The sequence below is a fragment of the Rhamphochromis sp. 'chilingali' genome (genome assembly GCF_963969265.1).
Source record: "Rhamphochromis sp. 'chilingali' genome assembly, chromosome: 8".
Lineage (NCBI taxonomy): Eukaryota > Metazoa > Chordata > Actinopteri > Cichliformes > Cichlidae > Rhamphochromis > Rhamphochromis sp. 'chilingali'.
Window position 1 is genome coordinate 1584201 of NC_137935.1, and position 19325 is coordinate 1603525.

General features: G+C 43.8%; 2 protein-coding genes across 8 annotated transcripts in view; both read right to left on the bottom strand.

Annotated features, from left to right (window-relative positions):
- Positions 1–510: 510 nt before the first annotated feature.
- esrrd (estrogen-related receptor delta) lies at positions 511–7943 on the bottom strand. Its single transcript, XM_080889469.1, is given in 8 exon segments — positions 511–1508; positions 3848–4120; positions 4325–4516; positions 4519–4680; positions 4759–4875; positions 6000–6153; positions 6566–6884; positions 7768–7943. Coding segments are annotated over 8 exon segments (1506 nt in total). The 5' UTR covers positions 7818–7943; the 3' UTR covers positions 511–1269.
- Positions 7944–13735: 5792 nt separating this feature from the next.
- The window catches only part of ltbp4 (latent transforming growth factor beta binding protein 4), a 70079-nt gene continuing 64489 nt past the window's right edge, over positions 13736–19325 (bottom strand). For all 7 annotated transcript variants that reach the window (XM_080888308.1, XM_080888307.1, XM_080888306.1 and 4 more), the window contains one exon: positions 13736–19265. In XM_080888308.1, the coding sequence (XP_080744434.1) occupies positions 19123–19265 (143 nt within the window). In that variant the 3' untranslated portion in view covers positions 13736–19122. The remainder of the gene's footprint in view (positions 19266–19325) is intronic.

The following is a 19325-nucleotide window of genomic DNA, read 5'->3' on the forward strand; positions in this document are numbered from 1 at the left end:
GTTTGCTTTGAGCTGCTTCGTGGTTCAGGCTACATACACTGCATTTTTTATGAGTACTTGACGTTTGTGGTATTTACACTGCTATGACTGAATTTCCCTGTGGGAATAATAAAGTCTCTGAGTTACAAGATGAAGATTTTACAGTGACAAATTGACAAACTCCACGAGGTCTTCGCTCTTATGTTTTACTTTTCTTTTTTTAAAAATATGTTTAACTTAACTGTTATTTTATTATGTCTATTTTATTATTTATTAATAATATATCATTATATTATGTATATTGTTTGAAATGGTGAAAAACTAGAGAGAGACTTCCACAGAGGATGACAAATTTCTAGTTTCCTACGACCTGTGAATGCAGCATCTTCAGCCATTAGGAATCTGTAATGTTTTTAATGGTTTCCAACTCTGTGCGTACAGCTCAGCTCGTGTTGTAAAGACTCATGTCTTAGAGACATGACGAGATATTTTAGAAGATAAAAGATGAGCACCTGATTTTATTCCAAAAGCTTTAATTTATTGTTATAACAAACAGCTCTGACACAGTAAACATCCACAGCCATTTAAACGACGACTCAGCATCGCAGTTTGATCGCATCATCGTGGAAAAATGGATATCACACAAAAATATTTTAGTTTATAAAAATAAATTTAAATCTGACTCTAGATATGCCCACCTTTTCCTACAGGAGGCGGAGCTTAAAGAAGTGTTTGCTGATTGGTTAAAGTGGCTCTGTTCTGCTTTCCTGTTCATAATAAACATGAGCCAAGTTTCTAATAACGACTTCAGTGAGACGAACACTCTGTTTCAAACTTTTTTTTTTTCTGATGTTGGTCTGTGATGTCACAGAGGATATCCCTACTGTAGTCATCTCAGACATAAAGGCCCCGCCCACTCGCCGTTCAAACATTTAAGTAGGACGGTAGCCCTTAAACAGGGAGTAGCTTGTTTGAGACAGAGGCCCAGTATCAGACAAAGAAGGGTTATTCTGAACTGTGACTCATGCAAAGCTGCCCTAGCAGAACCCACGCTGCAAATGAGTAGAACGGTTCCACTTTAATGTTTTCTGATGAAAAGCTGTAACGCTGGATCTTTGAGCAGAAATGAGCTTTACTGAGCAGGAACGGTCCCATAAACAAAAAATACGGAAGCTCATTTCTGCCAAAAAACAAACATCATGATACAAAAATATAACTTCTCTGAAAGCTAAAAGTCAAGTGCATTGGGTCATTTTACAGTCTCCCCGATAAATGGCCGACAGGACGCGGTCAGGCCTTGGCGTCGAGCATCTCCAGCAGCAGTTTGTGGATGGGGACGTGGCGGTGGCGGTGCAGCCGCAGGAAAGCCTGCACGGCTCGGTCGGCGGTCTGTCGTAGCAGGGGGAGGGTCATGAGCAGCCGTCCTGCTCGGTGCTGCTCCCGGCGGGACGACTCGTAGTCCTGCAGCGCCTCGTGGAGCCCGTCCTGAAACCTCTGCACCGAGTCCGGGCAGTCCACCGGGTCGGCGTCTGACAGACGGACAGACGCAGGTTAGAATGCTTCCTCACTCATTACACCCAGCATGCTCAGCTGTATCAGGACAAACGACCAAAACACTCTGCTACAAACACAAAGTGCAGTTCCTCTCATGGCCACTTGAGGCTCTGGTCTAAATATGGTCACTACTGGCTCCAAAAGTCTCTCACCTACATCATGTGAGGTCATGTGATTGGTTGGTTTTGTGTTAGCAGGAAAACTGAACTGGTTACGGATGAGTTTGCATGAAACTGGACATCCGATGGTGGAGGACGTGTGCAGTGTCAGACTGCTTTAGTTTTTAAAGACTGGGTCCTGTTCACGTCTCTAAATCACAGACCGGAACGTTTGGGTGCTGCTTGTTAATCAGCTCAATATGTTTCCCCTGATCGACTGATCAGAAGCTGTGAGTGTGTCTGCACGTCTGAGCCTGAGCATCTGCAGGTTTAGGACGGCTGTGCAGCCACAGGCCTGTCTGCCAGTCTGTTTATTGATCTGAGGCTGAGACAGTGAGAGTCTGAGCAGACTTCAGTGTTATTGATCGGCTGCTCCTCGCCTGCAGCCTCCAGCGCCGCCACTAAACGCTCTGCTGACCACTGAACTGCGACAGAGTGAGAGCCACAAAACTAATTCAAGTCTGGGATTAATCAATACTGCTGTTTCAGCTCCCAGAGTCTGATCAATATCAATAACCACTCCTCTAAGATCAATGAGTGGAGTGGTTATTGTGGTAAAATCAATATCTGAGTTCATGCTGGAGCTCCTCAGCTGTCCCGCTCACAGATACACAGCAGCCATATTGATCAGGTGTGTGTGTGTGTGTGTGTGTGTGTGTGTGTGTAAAACTGTAAAAGCTGTAAAACATGAGAGTGCTGGAATTCCTGCATCATTTATACCACAGTACTGTCCTGTGAGATGCAGACGAGTTGTTTAACTTAATCATCATTCATCTCAGGCTCTTATTTTGAAACTCAGACAGCCAGGAAGTGTTAATATCTGAGTTCATGTGCAGCCATAACGCTTTGAGTCAAACAGAAACCATGAAGAATGTGTCTCCTAAACACTGAGCATAAGCAGGTTACTCCATCAGGACGAGATTAAAACGAGATTATTTGTTTCTCCTATAAAACTGCAGGGAAACATCGCCCCCTACAGGCCTGTTCTGCCCTGACACAGTACTGTCCTACTGTGGTTACAGGTAGGGCTGGGTATCGTCACTGATTTCTAGAATTGATTCAATTCCGATTCACAAGGTCCCAAATCGATTCGATCCACGATTCGATTTAATTCGATTCGATTCGATTCGATTTAAATCTGGGAAATTTTGACAGTCAGAAGTATAATTCAGATCAGAACATTTACATATTTTTGTATCTATAAAAAGGAAGCTGACACTCGCAAGACTTTATCCAAGGTGTGAGCATCACAGCAGATGCCTTTGTGTCAAAGTAGCTGAAGATAAAACACAGAAAAACGTGAAGGTGATTTTCCTGGCCTGGGATTTTATAAAAATATTCTGCAGTACATCAAAAACGAAAGAAAACCATTAATTAATGAACGTTACCTCTGACGTTACAGCGGTTTTATTAGACACACGGCTAAGCATTTTGCATTTTGAATAATATTAAAAAGTTTAAATTTGTTCAGTATTGAACAGCAGAAATGAGGTTTTCTTTTCGGAAGAATGTAAAAGGGAAAAAAACAGCGGCCGACAGCGCTGTAAACAACAGTAGACTTGTGCGTAACAAGCAAGCGAATAATGAAGAAAGCGAAACTGTTCGAGAGAGAGAGAGAGAGGGGGGGGGGGGGGGGGGGGAGGGAGAGAGAGAGAGAGAGCTGCGCATCGCAATGGAAGCAAAACAGTAAAAGAGTGAATTCATGACGATGTTTATGTGAAGCGTTTGGATCTTCTTTTGCTGCTGGTTCGGTCAATATTGTTTGGAGAGAGATCAAACTAACAGCTTTAGAATCAGCGCATAAAGGGCGTGAACACAAAGCGCGGACCCGGATCAGCGAGCTGTCGGCTTTCAGCCCCGACTGTGAGAAAGGCGACATCTAACTGATTCTGATCCGCGGGTCGCGCTGTGTGTTTAAGTCTATGTGCAGAATCCCTGTACCTGCTCTCATTTACTGTTTGGTGGTTCTTGAAATTTTGTGAGATGTCACCAGAGATTCTGGCATTTCGGACAAAATAAATTTATATTAAAAAATCGATTCAGGATTTTAATGAATCGATTTTACGTTATCCAAGCCAGAATCGATTTTAATCGATGAATCGATTATAAAAACCCACCCATAGTTACAGGCAGTGGTGCTAATGGCTTGTTCTTACCAGAGTTGGCAAGTGCCATGGCCTTCAGGGTCACCACCTCCTCAGGGCTCAGCTTCATCGCTCTGTATTTCGCTATCAGGTGACGCAGCGCCTCGTACAGGTCAGCCAATCCCGTGGCTCGACACTGAGCTTCGTCCAGACACAGATTCCCGGCAAACACGAGCTCGTCCCCCCCTGCGCCCTGAGAGCGCCAGGCCACACCCACCAGCAGCGCCTCCATCCAGCCGCTCTGCAGAAGCGACATCTGATCGACCAATGAGAGTCCGGAGAAGCCTGGGAGTGGGCGGGGCAGAGTAATAAATGACAAATAATAATAATTATTATTATTATATTACCTGTGTTTATACATAATGTTCCAGTGCTCTGGATAACCAAGTAAAGGTTAAGGGTGGGTGTGGTCTGGATTGGGGACCAGGTGGAGGTTGAGGGTGGGTGTGGTCTTGATTGGGGACCTGTTTGGTGGTCTCGAGCGTGTACCTGGAATCTGTTTTGCCCAGCCAATCAGAAGCAGCAGCTCCCGGTTCAGGAGGTCACACAGGATCAGCAGGATCCGCAAGCTGCTGTCATTGGTCGAATCGTCCTGATTGGCAGCTAAAGGGGCGGGCTCTGTGAGCAGCAGGTGGGAAATGACCTTGTTCCCTAAAAGACAGGAAGTGGATGATAAACGGCGTGGACGAGTAGTTTGACCTGAAAGCCTTCAGAGGGAGCGAAGGTGAACTCACTGCTGCTGCTGCTCGGGTGGCTGTACGGGGCTTTGCTGCATAAACTCAGTCCCGTCTCCACCCGCCTCTTGTACTTCTGGCGCCCCCCTCTGACGCGGTCCAGACGGACACCTGCAACACGCAGAGGCGTTTCACACACACGTAGTTCTACTTCCTGCCAGCTCTTAACGGTCGTTTGGTGTAACGTACCCTCCCTCATCATCCCGGCCTGCAGACATTTCTGGAAGCGGCAGGCCTGACAGGCTTTCCTCCTCCGCTTCGTGATCTCGCACTCGTTCATCACCGGGCAGCTGTACTCGATGTTACCTAGGTAACCACAACAGGAAATAAAAGCAGGAGTGTCAGTAGCTGTGTCCCAAAACGTAGGCTGCATACTTCGGAGGCCGCATTTGAAGGCCGATTACGTCACAGCCAGGCGACGAAGGCTGTCCCAATTCATCGACTCCTTCAAATGCGTCCTTCATTTCCCCGAATTTGAAGGATGGGACGGGTGTGTCCTTCGTGGCCCACCATATCCCAGAATTCATAGCGCGGCCCAGCCAATTCCAGTTTCCAACAATGGCGGCCGCTACTAAGTTTTAATATTACTCTTATTAATCTTTCTGTGTCTCAAAATAAACGTTTAACATATTTTCAGTAGCTGTGTAAACTTCAAATATCTGCTCGGTTTATCGAGACATCACATATTTGCAAATGCAGTGGTCAGTTTGTAGGGTGCTTTATATTCTGTGGTCACAGCTCTGCAGTAATGCAGGATCTTTGTGAGAGTCTCTCAGACTGTGATCAGAAATGAACCCAAACTCTCATCGTGGATCAATAACGTGGATCATCGTGCCCTGTAATATTAAAACCCTCTGCTGTGAGTTTCTTCGTGGCCTCCCTTTGACCTCTCTGCACAGATCAATAAGTGAAGTGATCGGGCGTGACCAATCGATCGCCCGGAATGAGAAACAAGCAGCTGATGTGAGAGACGACGGCTTCTCACACTAATCGATACAGCGAGCGCTGCTGTATTGATCGGCTAATGAATCACACAGACTGTAAGACCTTTGATATTTAATAGAAACCAGCTGAGCGTCTATTTATTTATGACTCTACTGATGACTTGGATTCCCTGTTTGTCCTTTTTAGTGTTTTTTGTAAGGCAGTTTCACATCGCGGGTCGATCTTCACAGGATGTCCTTTGTAACCACGTTATTCTAAAGGGTGCCGTTAAAAACCTATTTGGAGGTTTCACACAGGAGACGTGCAAAAAGCGTAATTTGGCTGCTGTTTGGACACATTTACACTCAACAGCCTGATGTCATAAACGACCAGCATCGTTTACACTAGTAACAGTAAGAATTATATTTTATAAATATATCATCAGCCGTCCTCATCCTCATGTTTTTATTTCTTTATACAGGAGATGATGAACGTGCTCCTCCCACCTTGGATGGTCCTCTTGAAGAAAGCCTTGCAGGCCTCGCAGGACGCCACGCCGTAGTGATACCCGGAGGCGAAGTCTCCGCACACCAGACACAGCCTTTTGGGCCCCACGGCCCCCATCGAGGTCATGTAGTCGCCCCTCAGGATCGAGTTGACCTGCAGATATACGACATCATCATCAGTGGCGAGCAGTAAGACGGTCCCCACAGACCTCAGCTAACTGTTCCTGGACTGGACCTCGGGGCTGCGTTTGAGTGGTGTTGGGGCCTTTTTAATGGCCAATCACATGACTGCTGTGAGGTTTCTGTACTAACACACCTCCATGAAGGCGGAGCTCCAGTTTTAGTGACGTTCGAGGATTTTATTTGGATGTCAGTGAGCTCAGCAGGTACCTCAGTCCAACCTTCAGCTCTGACTCTAGTCTGGATTAAGACTTTTGGGGCACCAGAGAAAACTTCCAGGAACAGTTGGATACGGACGTGAATTTGAAGTTTGGCAGTTCGACCCCGGGGACGTTCAGACTTTAAGAGTGTTTGTGTTTTTAAATGTGATTAAACAGAAACTTCACCTGCGCTGAAAACGAGTCCGATACAGAAAAACACAGCGACGCTTCCGACACCAAGACGCTACTTCCACCGCTGGAACTACATCCTGTCGGGGAGTCGGGCTCCGCTGCTCGGCACAGGAGACTGTACGGTGAGGAGGAGGAGGAGGATGAGGAGGAAGAAGAAGCCGGGCTGTGGAGGAAGAATTCTGCATGTGAAGGGCTGAGAGTGGGAGTGGCTTCCAGAGGAAAGGCGGGACCAATGGGGGAGGAGTGGAGGAAGGAGGGTGGAGATTGAGGTTCATCTCTGGGGGAGGAGGAGGGAGAAGAGGAGTCCAGGATGCTAAGGAGGAAGAAGAAAGAGGAGCATGAAATACAAACCAGGACAAAATGTGCAGAACACAAAATAAAATCTCGAGCCGACTGCTGACATTAGTGAGGCCGTTAATGACCTGCAGGGTTAAAAACAGAAGATTTGGGTTTCCCATGAACGCATTCCAAGTTTCACAAGTTTGGTGCGAAGAGTTTAAACGTGCATTCTGTGTAATGACCAGCAGGGGGCGCTTTACAAGAAAATGAGCCTTTAAATCTGAGCTCGTAGTCGTGCAAAGGTGACGTTTGTTCGCGTTCATCGGTACAAAGTGTCGCGTTGTTAATGCCAGATCGTGTTTTACGATAATGAAAACAAGTCTTTTCAGATAAGGTTTGGTCTGTGTGCTTCTCTGATCAGAGAAAGCTCCGCCTGTAAAAGTGGAAATCATCATTGATGTTGTGCACATGGACATGAGTCTGTGTGGGAGTGCAGCGCTGCAACGTCGCGTTCAAGGACAGGAAAACTTATTATTCATATTCACATCAACACAGAGGTTGTATTTCACAAACCGTGTGAGTCTGCACAGCGTGTTCATCATACATAATATACAAACGTCATACACATTTGCACAGAATTGGAGTTATTTTAAAAACAGAGCAGCATCGTTTGTTTTTGTTTTTTTCAGACGCACAAAGAACAGAGTTAAACTTGGGGAACGCTGCCACACAGTGTTCGCATCAGATTTTAAAGAGTTTCCAAAAGTACCTTCAAACGTTTTAGATTTATTTGTCTGTGCTACTCAAAACGTGCTGCAAAGAAAACTGTCACACATCCAGAAAAAGCGCGTTAACTTCACTAAAACGTTTGAATCTGGACCTGAGGACGGTTTCAGGCCGAGGCTCCGTGAACTCACCGCTGCGGGCTGAGCAGGTCGCCCGTCACGCAGAAGTCCTTCAGCTCCATCGTGAAGCTGCTGTGGAGCGTCCAACACCAGAGTAATAAAAGTCTCTGATGATACTTCAATGTCCAACGAAAAAGTGGGACAAACGTGCTGAGACTGTCTCAGAGGGACATCTGAGGCTTTCAGGAGTCTGCACTGTTATTTATCTGTTTGTTGTGTCATCGCAAGGGATGGGAGTGAGGGGGCGGGGCCTGTAGGATCAGCCAATCAGCATATTGCTTCTCTGAGAGGGCGTGGTGGGAGTTAGCTTCTCCTCCTCTTCCACCAATCATCTCTATTGATTTGGACAGAGACAGATGTAGGCCACGGGAGGCCGAAGCTCCGGTCTGCTGATGTCACCCTGTAGCGTCTACATCTGTAAATATGCAACACACAAATACAAGCATACTGTAATTCGTGAAACTGGATGACGGTAAAAATAAATAAAAATAAAAAGAGACGCTGAGAGCACGTGAAGCCTGAAGGTCCGTGAGGCGTTCAGGAGCCTTGAAAATGTTCCTACTTTTCCTACTTTCATGCCATCACAAAACACAATCAGTACAGCTATGACCCTGGTTTTTGCCCCACTGCGGGCTTCCGGAAGCTGGCCAGTCAGAAGGAAGAGGCCGTTTTAGGGACTTTAAAGAGACGCATGTTTCAGACAGAGGATGAAGTGAGGCGCTGCACTGAGGCAGACAGAAGGAAGGGTGGAGCTGAGAACGAGCAGCGGTCCTGCTTTAGCAACTTAAAGCCTTTTCATGTATTTCATTTCCAGATTAGAACTTTTTGTTTTGTCGTGTTGTTTCGAGCTGCCTGAACATCTGGCCAGACGCTGATAATGATGTCACAGATTCTTAAGTTTGAGCAAAACTTATATAAAAAAAATAGTGTTTTATCCACCGTAGAAGTTCTCCTGTGGTGAATCATGTTTTTTGTTTACATCAATAACTGATGACATGAAGGACGAGAAACACTTGAAAACCACTTTGTGTTCAGGGCGCTGACCCGAGCGGCGAGGATTGAGGCTGCTGAAGCAGCAACTTTCTGACAGCGAGGTGTGTGATGTAAACACACACACACACAGTGTCCTAATCTTACACTCAGACGTTCAGGCAGCTCAGATCAGTCTCACCTACATCTGCTGTTTCATAAGAGCTGCATAACCAGACCCGTCTGTCGGAAGATGTGGTTCAGCTGATGATTCACACACAGCTGAAAGTTAAAGGATGAGTCCTGTTTGCTTCAGCCTTCGTGTCCACTCAGTCTGTGCCTCTCTACCTCCGTCTTCTCCCGGGTCTTACTGAGGTGGGAGGCTGACGGGTGATGATGCTCTGGTAGGTCTAACCAGGTCGGGCAGCCCGTGGAGGTAAAGGCCAGACAAAAATCAGCACCTGGTCCTCCAGGGTGGAGGTTGGACACGGAGCCAATGACACCACGAAGAAGTGGTTGGCTCCATGTCATAGATGTCACCAGCTATGAATTATGGGAAAACTCTGACATGCAGATATGAATCTTCCCACAGAGAATCATTTATGTTAAACCGAGGACATACTGTCCACTTCACTGTCTTTAGCAGGAAGTGATTGTTTGCTGCACTCCAACAGGAAAATCACGCTGTTAGTTGTGACGTTGGTGTTTGTACAGCACTTTATAAATCAGGACTGTGTCTTCCTTCTCTCACCCCAACCAATCACAGCAGATGGCCCCGCCCCTCCCTGAGCCTGGTTCTGCTGGAGGTTTCTTCCTGTTAAAAGGGAGTTTTTCCTTCCCACTGTCACCAAAGTGCTGCTCATAGGGGGTCATATGATTGTTGGGTTTTTCTCTGTATGTATTATTGTAGGGTCGACCTTACAATGTAAAGCACCTTGAGGCGAATGTATCACTTACACCGGGGCTTCACTTTTACTCAGTAATCAGTCAGTGAGATGATGTGAGGAAACAACAAAGGTCTCCAAACGTTCTCCTCCCTGCAGAGGTGCTGATGGGATTCCTGATCATGCTAGGGTCTCTGAGCATGTGGTGGCTGTAACCGTGTAAACTGTCTGCTTAGAGATTATTTTACTAGATAAAATAGCGCAGAGGGGGGAAAAATCAGGCTCCTGGCTCACACAGGCTCTCCTCCAAAGTCCTCATTTACAAACGTGAACATTACAGTGTTCTGACAAACCATCCTACTTTGGCAAAACGTCCTACCGTAAGTAGTTTATGCACATTTCTGCTGTCACAGAGTAATTCCAGCACAAATTTCAGTAGGTATGACGGTTTGCCACTTAACGTTGCCCATCAGAGTATGCTTGTAGCTTATATTCTTAAAGCCAGGACGGTTTGCCACTTCATTTTACCCGTTAAAGTATGCTTGTAGGTAACATTCACAAAGGTAGCATGGTTCGCCGCTGAATTTTAGTTGTTAAAGTATGCTTGTAAGCAGTGTTGGTCAAGTTACTTGAAAAAAGTAATCAGTAACTGATTACTGATTACTTCCCCAAAAAAGTAATCCCGTTACTTTACTGATTACTTATTTTCAAAAGTAATTAGTTCTTAGTTACTTTTTTAAAAACACGATTTACAACCTGAAGAGGTGATAAAGTGATAGATCTTTCAGCCCAATTCTACTTTTTCTACATAATCCATCATACAAAATGTAATCAAATGGAAAAGCCTCTTTTTAAAACTCGTTTTATTAGTTTTAATCTTTTAACTTTATGCAGCAAGCAAACAGCGTCATGCTTGCTCTGAAGTTTAGGGGTTTTTTCGCTGTAAAAAGAAGTTTTCTTCCCACGCACAGCGGACACTAATGTTTTTGTCCCTTTTTACAGAATCAAACTCAAAGTAAGGTCAGTACTTCCACGCTTTAAACGCTGCACGCTCATACTCTCTCTGCACTCGATATATGATCCACTGTTGATCTGCACACAGCTGTCGCTGACGTCACTGTCATGAGACACTTGCAAAAAAATCACGGTTTTAGTAACGCAGTAACGCAGCGTGCTTACAGGAAAGTAACAGTAATCTAATTACCTTTTTTTGCAATAGTAATTCCTTACTTTACTCGTTACTTTTAAAAAAGTAATCGGATTACAGTAACGCATTACTGCCCATCTCTGCTTGTAGGTCAAATTCACAAAAGTAGGATGGTTTGGCACTTAATTTCGTGTTGTGTGCATAAACAACGGGTAGGATGGATTCCCAGAACAGCGGCTAACAGCTGGATCATCCTGTCCGAGTGCAGCAGGGCAAACAGCGAACAGCCACTTCCTGTTACAGACAGTATGTCCTCGGTTTAAAATAAACTCACTGCTGCAGCACTAAACTGCCCCCTCACACTGCTGTTTAGTTTCAGTGTCCTTATTTTCCTGTGAGTTATCGATCCCGTCACTAGTTAGCTAACATAAACTAATGTTAGCCAACCAATCACATGACGTCACGTCCCGTGCTGACAGAAGATGGCGCCAAATGTGTTTTTAAAACTTTGAGCAGTTATTTGTTAAACCCAGCGTCACAGACATTGTTATATCTGACAGCGGGGCTCCGTGGGGTAAACCGGTGTTTCATGCCGTCTTTCTGCCATCAGCGCCTGTTCGAAGGCGGGAAGTTTGCATTTTATGCACAGCCGTGAATCATCCTGGAGTGCAGAGAGCTAATCTGAGCCGAAAGGTCTGTCAGTGAACCCTGCGGCATCAGCTGACCCACTCACCTCCATCAGATCTGGGTCAACCTCGTGTCAGACCCTGCAGGCCTCCAGGACTGCATCCATCAGCGGGACTCGTTTATTAACGTGAGCCTTCATGCTCCTGCAGTCACAGCCCATCGTACAGCAGTGCTTCTGCCTCGATCCTATTACACTCTATTTTGGTTAATGTGAGCAGGTAAAGGTGTCTTCAAGGAAACGTGGAGCAGCTTCGTTCAACCTGCAGCCCTTAACTTCTCCACGTGACCGAGCAGCTCCTTCGGGCAAAGTGGTTCAATGGTTCCCAAACGTTTGTTTTGATAGGCCACCCTTTTGTTTTACAAGAAAATCTTTCAGCATGTGAACATGACCTGATGCTGCTGAAGTGAAGCAAAGTTACAGAGGTTTGATTATCACAGCAAAATCTCCAGTGTTAAATTAACACTAGAGCGTGTCTATATGGGTCCACACCTCTGAGTGTTAAATTAACACTTTTGACAGTGTTATATGTTTAAAAGTAACCTGGTCAGTTTTGAAGATTAACAATGGCTAACACTGAGCAGTGCTGAGTTTCTAACACTGGAAAATAACTCAAAATGTTAGAAATAATCCAGTGTTAGAAAATCAGCACTGCTCAGTGTTAGCCATTGTTAATCTTCAAAACTGACCAGGTTACTTTTAAACATATAACACTGTCAAAAGTGTTAATTTAACACTCAGAGGTGTGGACCCATATAGACACGCTCTAGTGTTAATTTAACACTGGAGATTTTGCTGTGTACAGACACGGCTGAGCAGTCATTTGTAAAAGTTTACATTTGTTCCTGGACGGGCTGTTGGTCAGTTGTCCAGCAACTGTTTTATTGGCCAGACTACAGGAACTCTCAACCTCTCAACCTCAAGCTTTTGAACCTCGTTCAGAAACGAGCAGGTGACGTCATGGCGATGGCGTCCATCTTTTATACCGTCTACAGGACGGCGTTGGAGCTGCAGGTGGACGTGTGTGAGATTTTCTGTGTTTCTCAGATTTTTGTGGTCTTGATTCTTCTGCGTTGATTTTCTGTAAAATCTTTGATATTGTGTTAAATTATTTACGTTGAACCTTGAATTAAAGAAGTTGAAGCTTTTATTCTCCACTTTCTTTTAACTGCAGGCTGTGTGTGCTTAACTGAGCGTGTGCTGAACCAGGATATCTGCTGTGGTGTGTAACCAGCGCTGGAGGATCTGCGGCTGAAAGCTGATATTCCGCTGGCTCACGGCTTCAGCCTCGTATTGGGTGGACCTCTGTAATTCCATTAATACTGCCTGCAGGTGAGAGTGTGTGTGGACAGATTGGCCTATAATACAAAGTGGCTTACAGGCCTGGATCTACACGCACAGTGCAGGCATTAAGGTTATGGAGCCAGGTGGAGGATTAAAGCCGGCCAGCACACGAGCATCACCTGAGGTGACTCCGCAACAATGGTTAACTGTTAGCAACACGCTAATGCAGCTTCCCAACAGTGGACAGTGTAAACAAAGAGCTCAGGACGTAACGCAGAGGAGGACACTGATACCAGCAGCAGACCAGTCAGAGCAGTGACTGCTGCTGGTTCCGCTCCTCTTATTAACAACCTATCAGAGTTCAGTCTACAAGAATGCCATTACATTTAAGACGTAATCCTCCTTACAGATGACCACTGTCACCGAGAGGACATCAAATACACACACACTGTTTGACATGTGTTTGTGTGCAATGCGAGGCTGACAACTGAAGATGTTCAAACAGCCTGCAGAGTGCAGCAAGGACAGAAGCAGGAAGTTACATGCGCTCCATGAAGTTGGAAATCCTGGGTCGGAAATTTGAGCTGGAATCCCTGAGTTAAGCTGGAGTTCTCTGTCTAAAGTACAGAGAAGCCCTCTAAATCAGTATCTCCTCACGCTCCAACATCCTCTCTGCCTGACACTAATCACGCTAACCTGCTGCACATCCTGTCCAGCTCCATCTCTGATTAGTCAGCTGATAGAGGTTTCTTCATGTCCAGCCTCACATACAGCTCACGGTACGCGTTTCCTTTTCTCTGTTGGAAGGATTCACCACTGTTGCGTATTTGTGACCCGCTAACATACTGCAGTGTTTATAAGTGCAAAAAACCAGCCAGTGTAAAATGCTTATATCTCCGTAGTGACCGGTCAGGGGCTACACGACCTTTGCTCCCAGCTGCTCTTCCTGTCCTACAGATTATAAAGAAGGGAAACAAAACCACGGATGCAGGTTTCAATAAACATGTGCAAATATATTTTCGTTTCATGTCATACAAACAGTGATAAAAGTGTGAATCATTAGCAAAGTTAACAAGTGAACAAACATCAGAGACCAAAATGTACAAAACGTGCCACGTGAGCATAAACGTGGAACAGTGCATGGTATACTTGGAGACAGGAAACAGGAAGTTCATCATGCTACGCTTCAACACGTTAACTGCATCGAGAGGTTAATAAAACACAATCAACACGTTCTCTTACAGGCCAGAAATATTATGGTCAAAATAAAGATTATTCAGTGAGCAGGTGAATTATTATATACACAATATGAGTGAGCACAGCTTCCAGTATATTCAGGAGTGGAAACTGCATAAAGTTTCTATTCATGTTCTGGAAAACACAAAAGTACAGACATGTCAGCAAAACAGCTAGTATTCCCACAAACAGGTTCAAGCTAAAGTCTGGCCACGTTCTCAGCAGTTCTCGGCAAATTGAAATGTATCTGCTGATATTAATGTGCGTTAAGTTTAGTGAGACTCTGTATTAGCAGGCAGGTGTTTACTCGAGGCTAGAGGCAGAACATCACACGAAACCACCGTTTCTAGATTTTTGTATTATTTTTACACACAAATACATTTTTTAAAAAGACACAGTTTGGTTTAACTATAATGTTTCACATGCCTGTAAACGTCACTTTCTAGGTTATCAAAACATAATTCCAATTCAAATCAATTTGAAAATCACGCTGTCACAAAAAAAACCCAAATTTGCGTCGATCAGATGTGACGTGTTCGGAGCCGCACCTGAGATTTGATGACATGAAGACAAATAAATAGAATCAGACTGTGAATCAGATGATCACTGAAATCTAAAAGTTAGAAAAAGGTAGCAGATAATTTTACAGTGATATAAACCTGCTCAGATTAAAGCCAATATTTTAATGCACAGTCTGAAATGTGCGGAAGAGGATTAGGGACACTGGGAAAAAAAACGAGCACGTCCTGTTTTTTTCTTTTCTAGAAATCTGAGGAAAAAAACCGAGAAAAAACTTCTTTTTTGTCAGAATTCTGACTTAATCTCAGAATTAAAGTGATTAAAGAGATTAAAGTTTAAAGAGATTAAAGTTTAAAGATTATTCGGATGAAAAAGTTTTTTTCTCAGAATTCTAGAAAAGAAAAAAAAAAGACATGCCCATTTTTTTTTTTTAAACAGTGGCCCTATTCCTCTTCCGTACTAAAGAACATATAACTGTCCTAATATATAAAGTTAGGAATGTCTGTTCACAAAGGAGATTTTCTGTGACATTTTGTACATATCTGAATTTCAAAACAATATCATTTGTGAAACTGTTGGGAAGCTTAGCTTATAAATTAGCTCTTGAGCTAACAGTTAACAGTCCACTCACTGCTAAAAGGCTGACAGAATATTTACTTTGGTTAATATAGTAAATGAACTCTGGGAATTCTGACTCAGTATGTTAGTACTTTGGTAAATAAAAAAAAATTCTGTTCCAAGTTAGTTTTTTTCAATCTCATCTAACATATCAAAAGTTAATAAATGTTGCTATAAACTATAAATCAACAATTAAAAAGGCACAAACTAGGGGACTGTGAACCCGTTGTCATGGTATTTCAATAATCAATCCGATTGTTCAGTCTGACGTCACTAGCCGTGTCTGGGCCTAAACTCCGCTGCAGGTCCATATATCAAACGATCACTGTGGCATTACTGAGAGTTGAAAAACTGTCTAAAGTCTTTCATCTTTAATAAAATGATCAGCGTTCTGCTCTACCAGGTGTAACAATTGAGTTTAACATCCAGGCATCCATGAAAACGGAATTTATGACATTTAACGGAGTTAGAAGTTAGCAGGGAGTTAGCTCGCTAGCTTCTATCTAAATACAATATAGCATGTCCTGACTGCGGGGTTTTGGAAACAAATTAAAACGTACAGCTCTGTTATCACTTCCAGCATAAATGAAGACAGGAAACTAAACAGCAGTGACGTTTGTAGGGTTACTGAAGTTGAGCTACCTGGTATATAATGATGTGCTACGTGACCGCTAGCGACACAGCTATGTTAGCTTAATATAAACAAGCTAACTTTTTTTTCCACTCGATAAAAGTTAACGTGAGTGTTCTCGGTGGTCAGGAACAAATGTAATCGCATGGCAGGATGCTGTAAAAGGACCAAACTTCAGCCAGGAGAACAACTGAGATAATCCATCCACATATGAGGTTAGTCATTCATATACTGCTGCATGGGCTGGGCTGTAGTTACATCCTAAGGTTTTAAAAACTGAGCTTAAATAAATGATTAGCGGTAATAAAAGCCGAGGGAGGTCAACAGTGATCACTGACTGTTTTAGGAGCTTTTTGAGATCAAATAGAAGAAAATACATAACATTAAACATGTTAACAACACAAAAGCCATATTAAACGCAGACTACTTTAGACCCGGAAGTAGGATTCGTCGCGTCATCACTGAACAACCGGATATCTAGTAGAGAAAAAAAAACTAGCCTATTATCCTGCAGCTAACAGATCACTAGCTAGCAAACATGGCCAGAAAATAAACAAATATTCAGTTAAAAGAATTAAATGCAGTCTTCTAAAACTGTTGCGTCAGTATTTTTGCGACTACACAGAAAATTATTTTGAAGTAGAACAGTGCGTCAAACTAAAACTCCCTGCTTCTTCATTCAGTAGTGTGCTAATAGCTAATGAGCACACATGTATTAATATTTTTCAAGCTAATAGCTCATTAGTAAGCTTACTAGGTGTGTTGAATATTAATTTAAATATTGCAGTAACTTTTAGAACAAAATATTAGCTAGTGCTTGATAGCTAACATTTAAAGTCTTTAATTAGCATAACTTTAGGTTACGCTAGCTTTGACTGTAGCACATAGTGAGTGTACTAGCTTTAACTTTGCGCACTAACACGCATTTAGGCTCATGCTAATAAGAGTAAGAACTGTAAGTAAGAACTGAGGCTGGTCATTTTATGAATGCGTAAAATACATTGACTCCTTTTTAATCTCAGTTTAATTGAACACATCGTTCTACTTTAATTTCTTTTACTGTAGCACACCAGAGCTAGCTGTATAAATAAAGCTGACGATTACGTCTGTAAAGACTTATCTGAACTTCACAAATCTGCTGGTTAAACAAAGCAAACATACATAAAGCATTTCTTCACCTGCAGGACAACTTCAGTCCTTTTGTTTTGCTGTACATGACCACATCCTGACAGTGTGTCATGGAAAACCTACATTCATCTCTCACTTTATTAGGTACACCTGTTTAACTGCTTGTTAGCTCAAATGTCTTATCAGCCAATCACACGGCTTAACCCAGTGTGCAAAGATGTGGTCGAGGAGACCTGCTGAGTTTCAAACTGTGCATCAGAATGGGTAAGACAGGTGATGTGTTGTTGTTGGTCTGAGTGTTTCAGAAACTGCTGTAACTGAGATTTCCCCACCAACCATCTCTGTGTTTAAAGGGAACAGTCGGAAAAAGAGGAAATACCCAGTGAGCAGCAGTTCTCTGGGAGAAAATGACTTGTTGAGGTCAGAGGAGGATGACATGAAGGCAACGATAACTCAAACAGCTGCTTGTTACAGTGCCGTGCATAAAGAAGAGCACCTCTGAAGCTGCTGGTGTGGTGGCATCGTTTAAACCCCACAGCCTACCTAAGTGTTGTTGCTGACCATGTCCAACCCATCTTCTGATGGCTGCTTTTAGCAGGATAACACACCGTGTCACAAAGCTCAGATTATCTCAGCCTGGTTTCTTGAACATGATGATGAGTTCACTGTACTCAAATATTGAGGGAAACCAATGTTTCAGCCCAAAATCTCATTCCAGTGGATCACCTTTGTGATGTGGTGGAACGGGAGATTCTCATCATGGATGCAGATGACAAATCTGCAGCAGCTTTGGGATGATGTCATGATGATGTCAGGTTAATATGAACCAAAATCTTACAGGAATGTTGAGACATGAAGAATTAAAACAGGAAAAAGGGCGTCCAACCTGTTACCGCAGAGGTGTACCTAATAAAGTGACCAGTGAGTGTATTGGTGGGCTTTGGGTGCAGCTTGGTTCCTTGTGTAGTGCTTTAAATGAAACGGGGTCAAACAGGGCTAGACTGGGTCAGACTGGGCACAACGCTTCAAGGAGGTACGAGTCGTTAACTTTACAAACTTTAATAAACTCTTTAGTCTGATTGGAACATTCAACTCCCACACTCTTTAGAGGACTGTGGAGTGGACTGCACCACCGAGTCATACATCAGCTACAAACATCTGAATGTTAAAGAAGACGAATTGTGTTTCCTGTGACGAGTTAGAGGGAAACAAAAGCTTCGACAGTGAGTCAGCTAACAGAATAAAGGAAGTACAAGCCAGAATCACTGGGAGCTGCTTCCCAACAGGCTTCCAGAAGCTGGCCAATCAGAAGAATGTGGGCTCATAGGGAGGGGGGCCTTAAAGAGACAGAAACAAAATCGGCTCGTGCCGATTAGAGGAAGATTAATGTGCCACTGTGTGTCATGTAAAGCTACTCTAGTGGAGTCCAGGAATAAAAATGTAGATGAAAGTGATAATAACAATAATGATGATGATGATGATGATGATGGGTCCCTTTTAGGCCAAACCTTTTGTTCCCTAAAACAGAGTTTCTAAACCTGAAACATTTTTCGCCCTCGTGTTTTTAGGCTTTATAAAGTTATTATAATATTAGGTGATATTTGCTTGCTATGTGTCACTGAATTTTCCGTGTCCTGTGCACTCCACACACACAAGGTGATGAAACAGATGCGTGTCCAAATGGAGTAAATACTGCAGTATAATAAGAATACTCATCCATGGGGCCATCCAAGGATAGTCCTGGCTTCCTACGGGGGTTTGAGACAATGACACGTTGATCTGCTCAGGTTTATGTTTATGTATGAACTCTGACTGAATTACACACAATTTGAGGCAACCAGGTGTTTTACAGCAACCACACTGGGCTCTAACAGACACACTGATTTATCGTTGCTTTTATCACCACTCAGGTCCAACCAAACTACCATGTGTCTGATAACTACCTGCCCAGTTAAAGAAAAACAAACACAATCCACCTGCAACACAGGTGAGGTGAACAAATGGAGGGTGTATTCAGGTCTGGATTGTGGAGGCATTAGTGAAGTGTGTTCAGGCTAAACCAGGATGATGAGTTGCTCTCTAATCAGACGTCGCCCTGTGTTGTTCAGGCTAACCCAGTCTAGCTTTGCCCAGTTTAGTGCAATCTAGAGTCTTTTAGTGTCCAGTCTATTCTCGCCTGGTCAAGTCTAGTTTATCTAATCTGGAGAATAAAAAAGCCTGAGCCAGTCTGCGCTGGCCTACAGATCCCAGTCCAGCGCACTCTGTTCTAAGCAGCCACGCAGTGGTTCGGTCTGCGAGACATGACGTATCCTCTCCTGCAGACGCAGCGGTACGAGCCGTCGGTGTTCACGCAGCGAGCGTTCACGCACGGGTACTCAATCCTGACGCTGTCCTCACACTCATTTACATCTGCAAACACACACACACACAATCAGTAATTCAGTACTGGAAATCTAACATATAAATGTG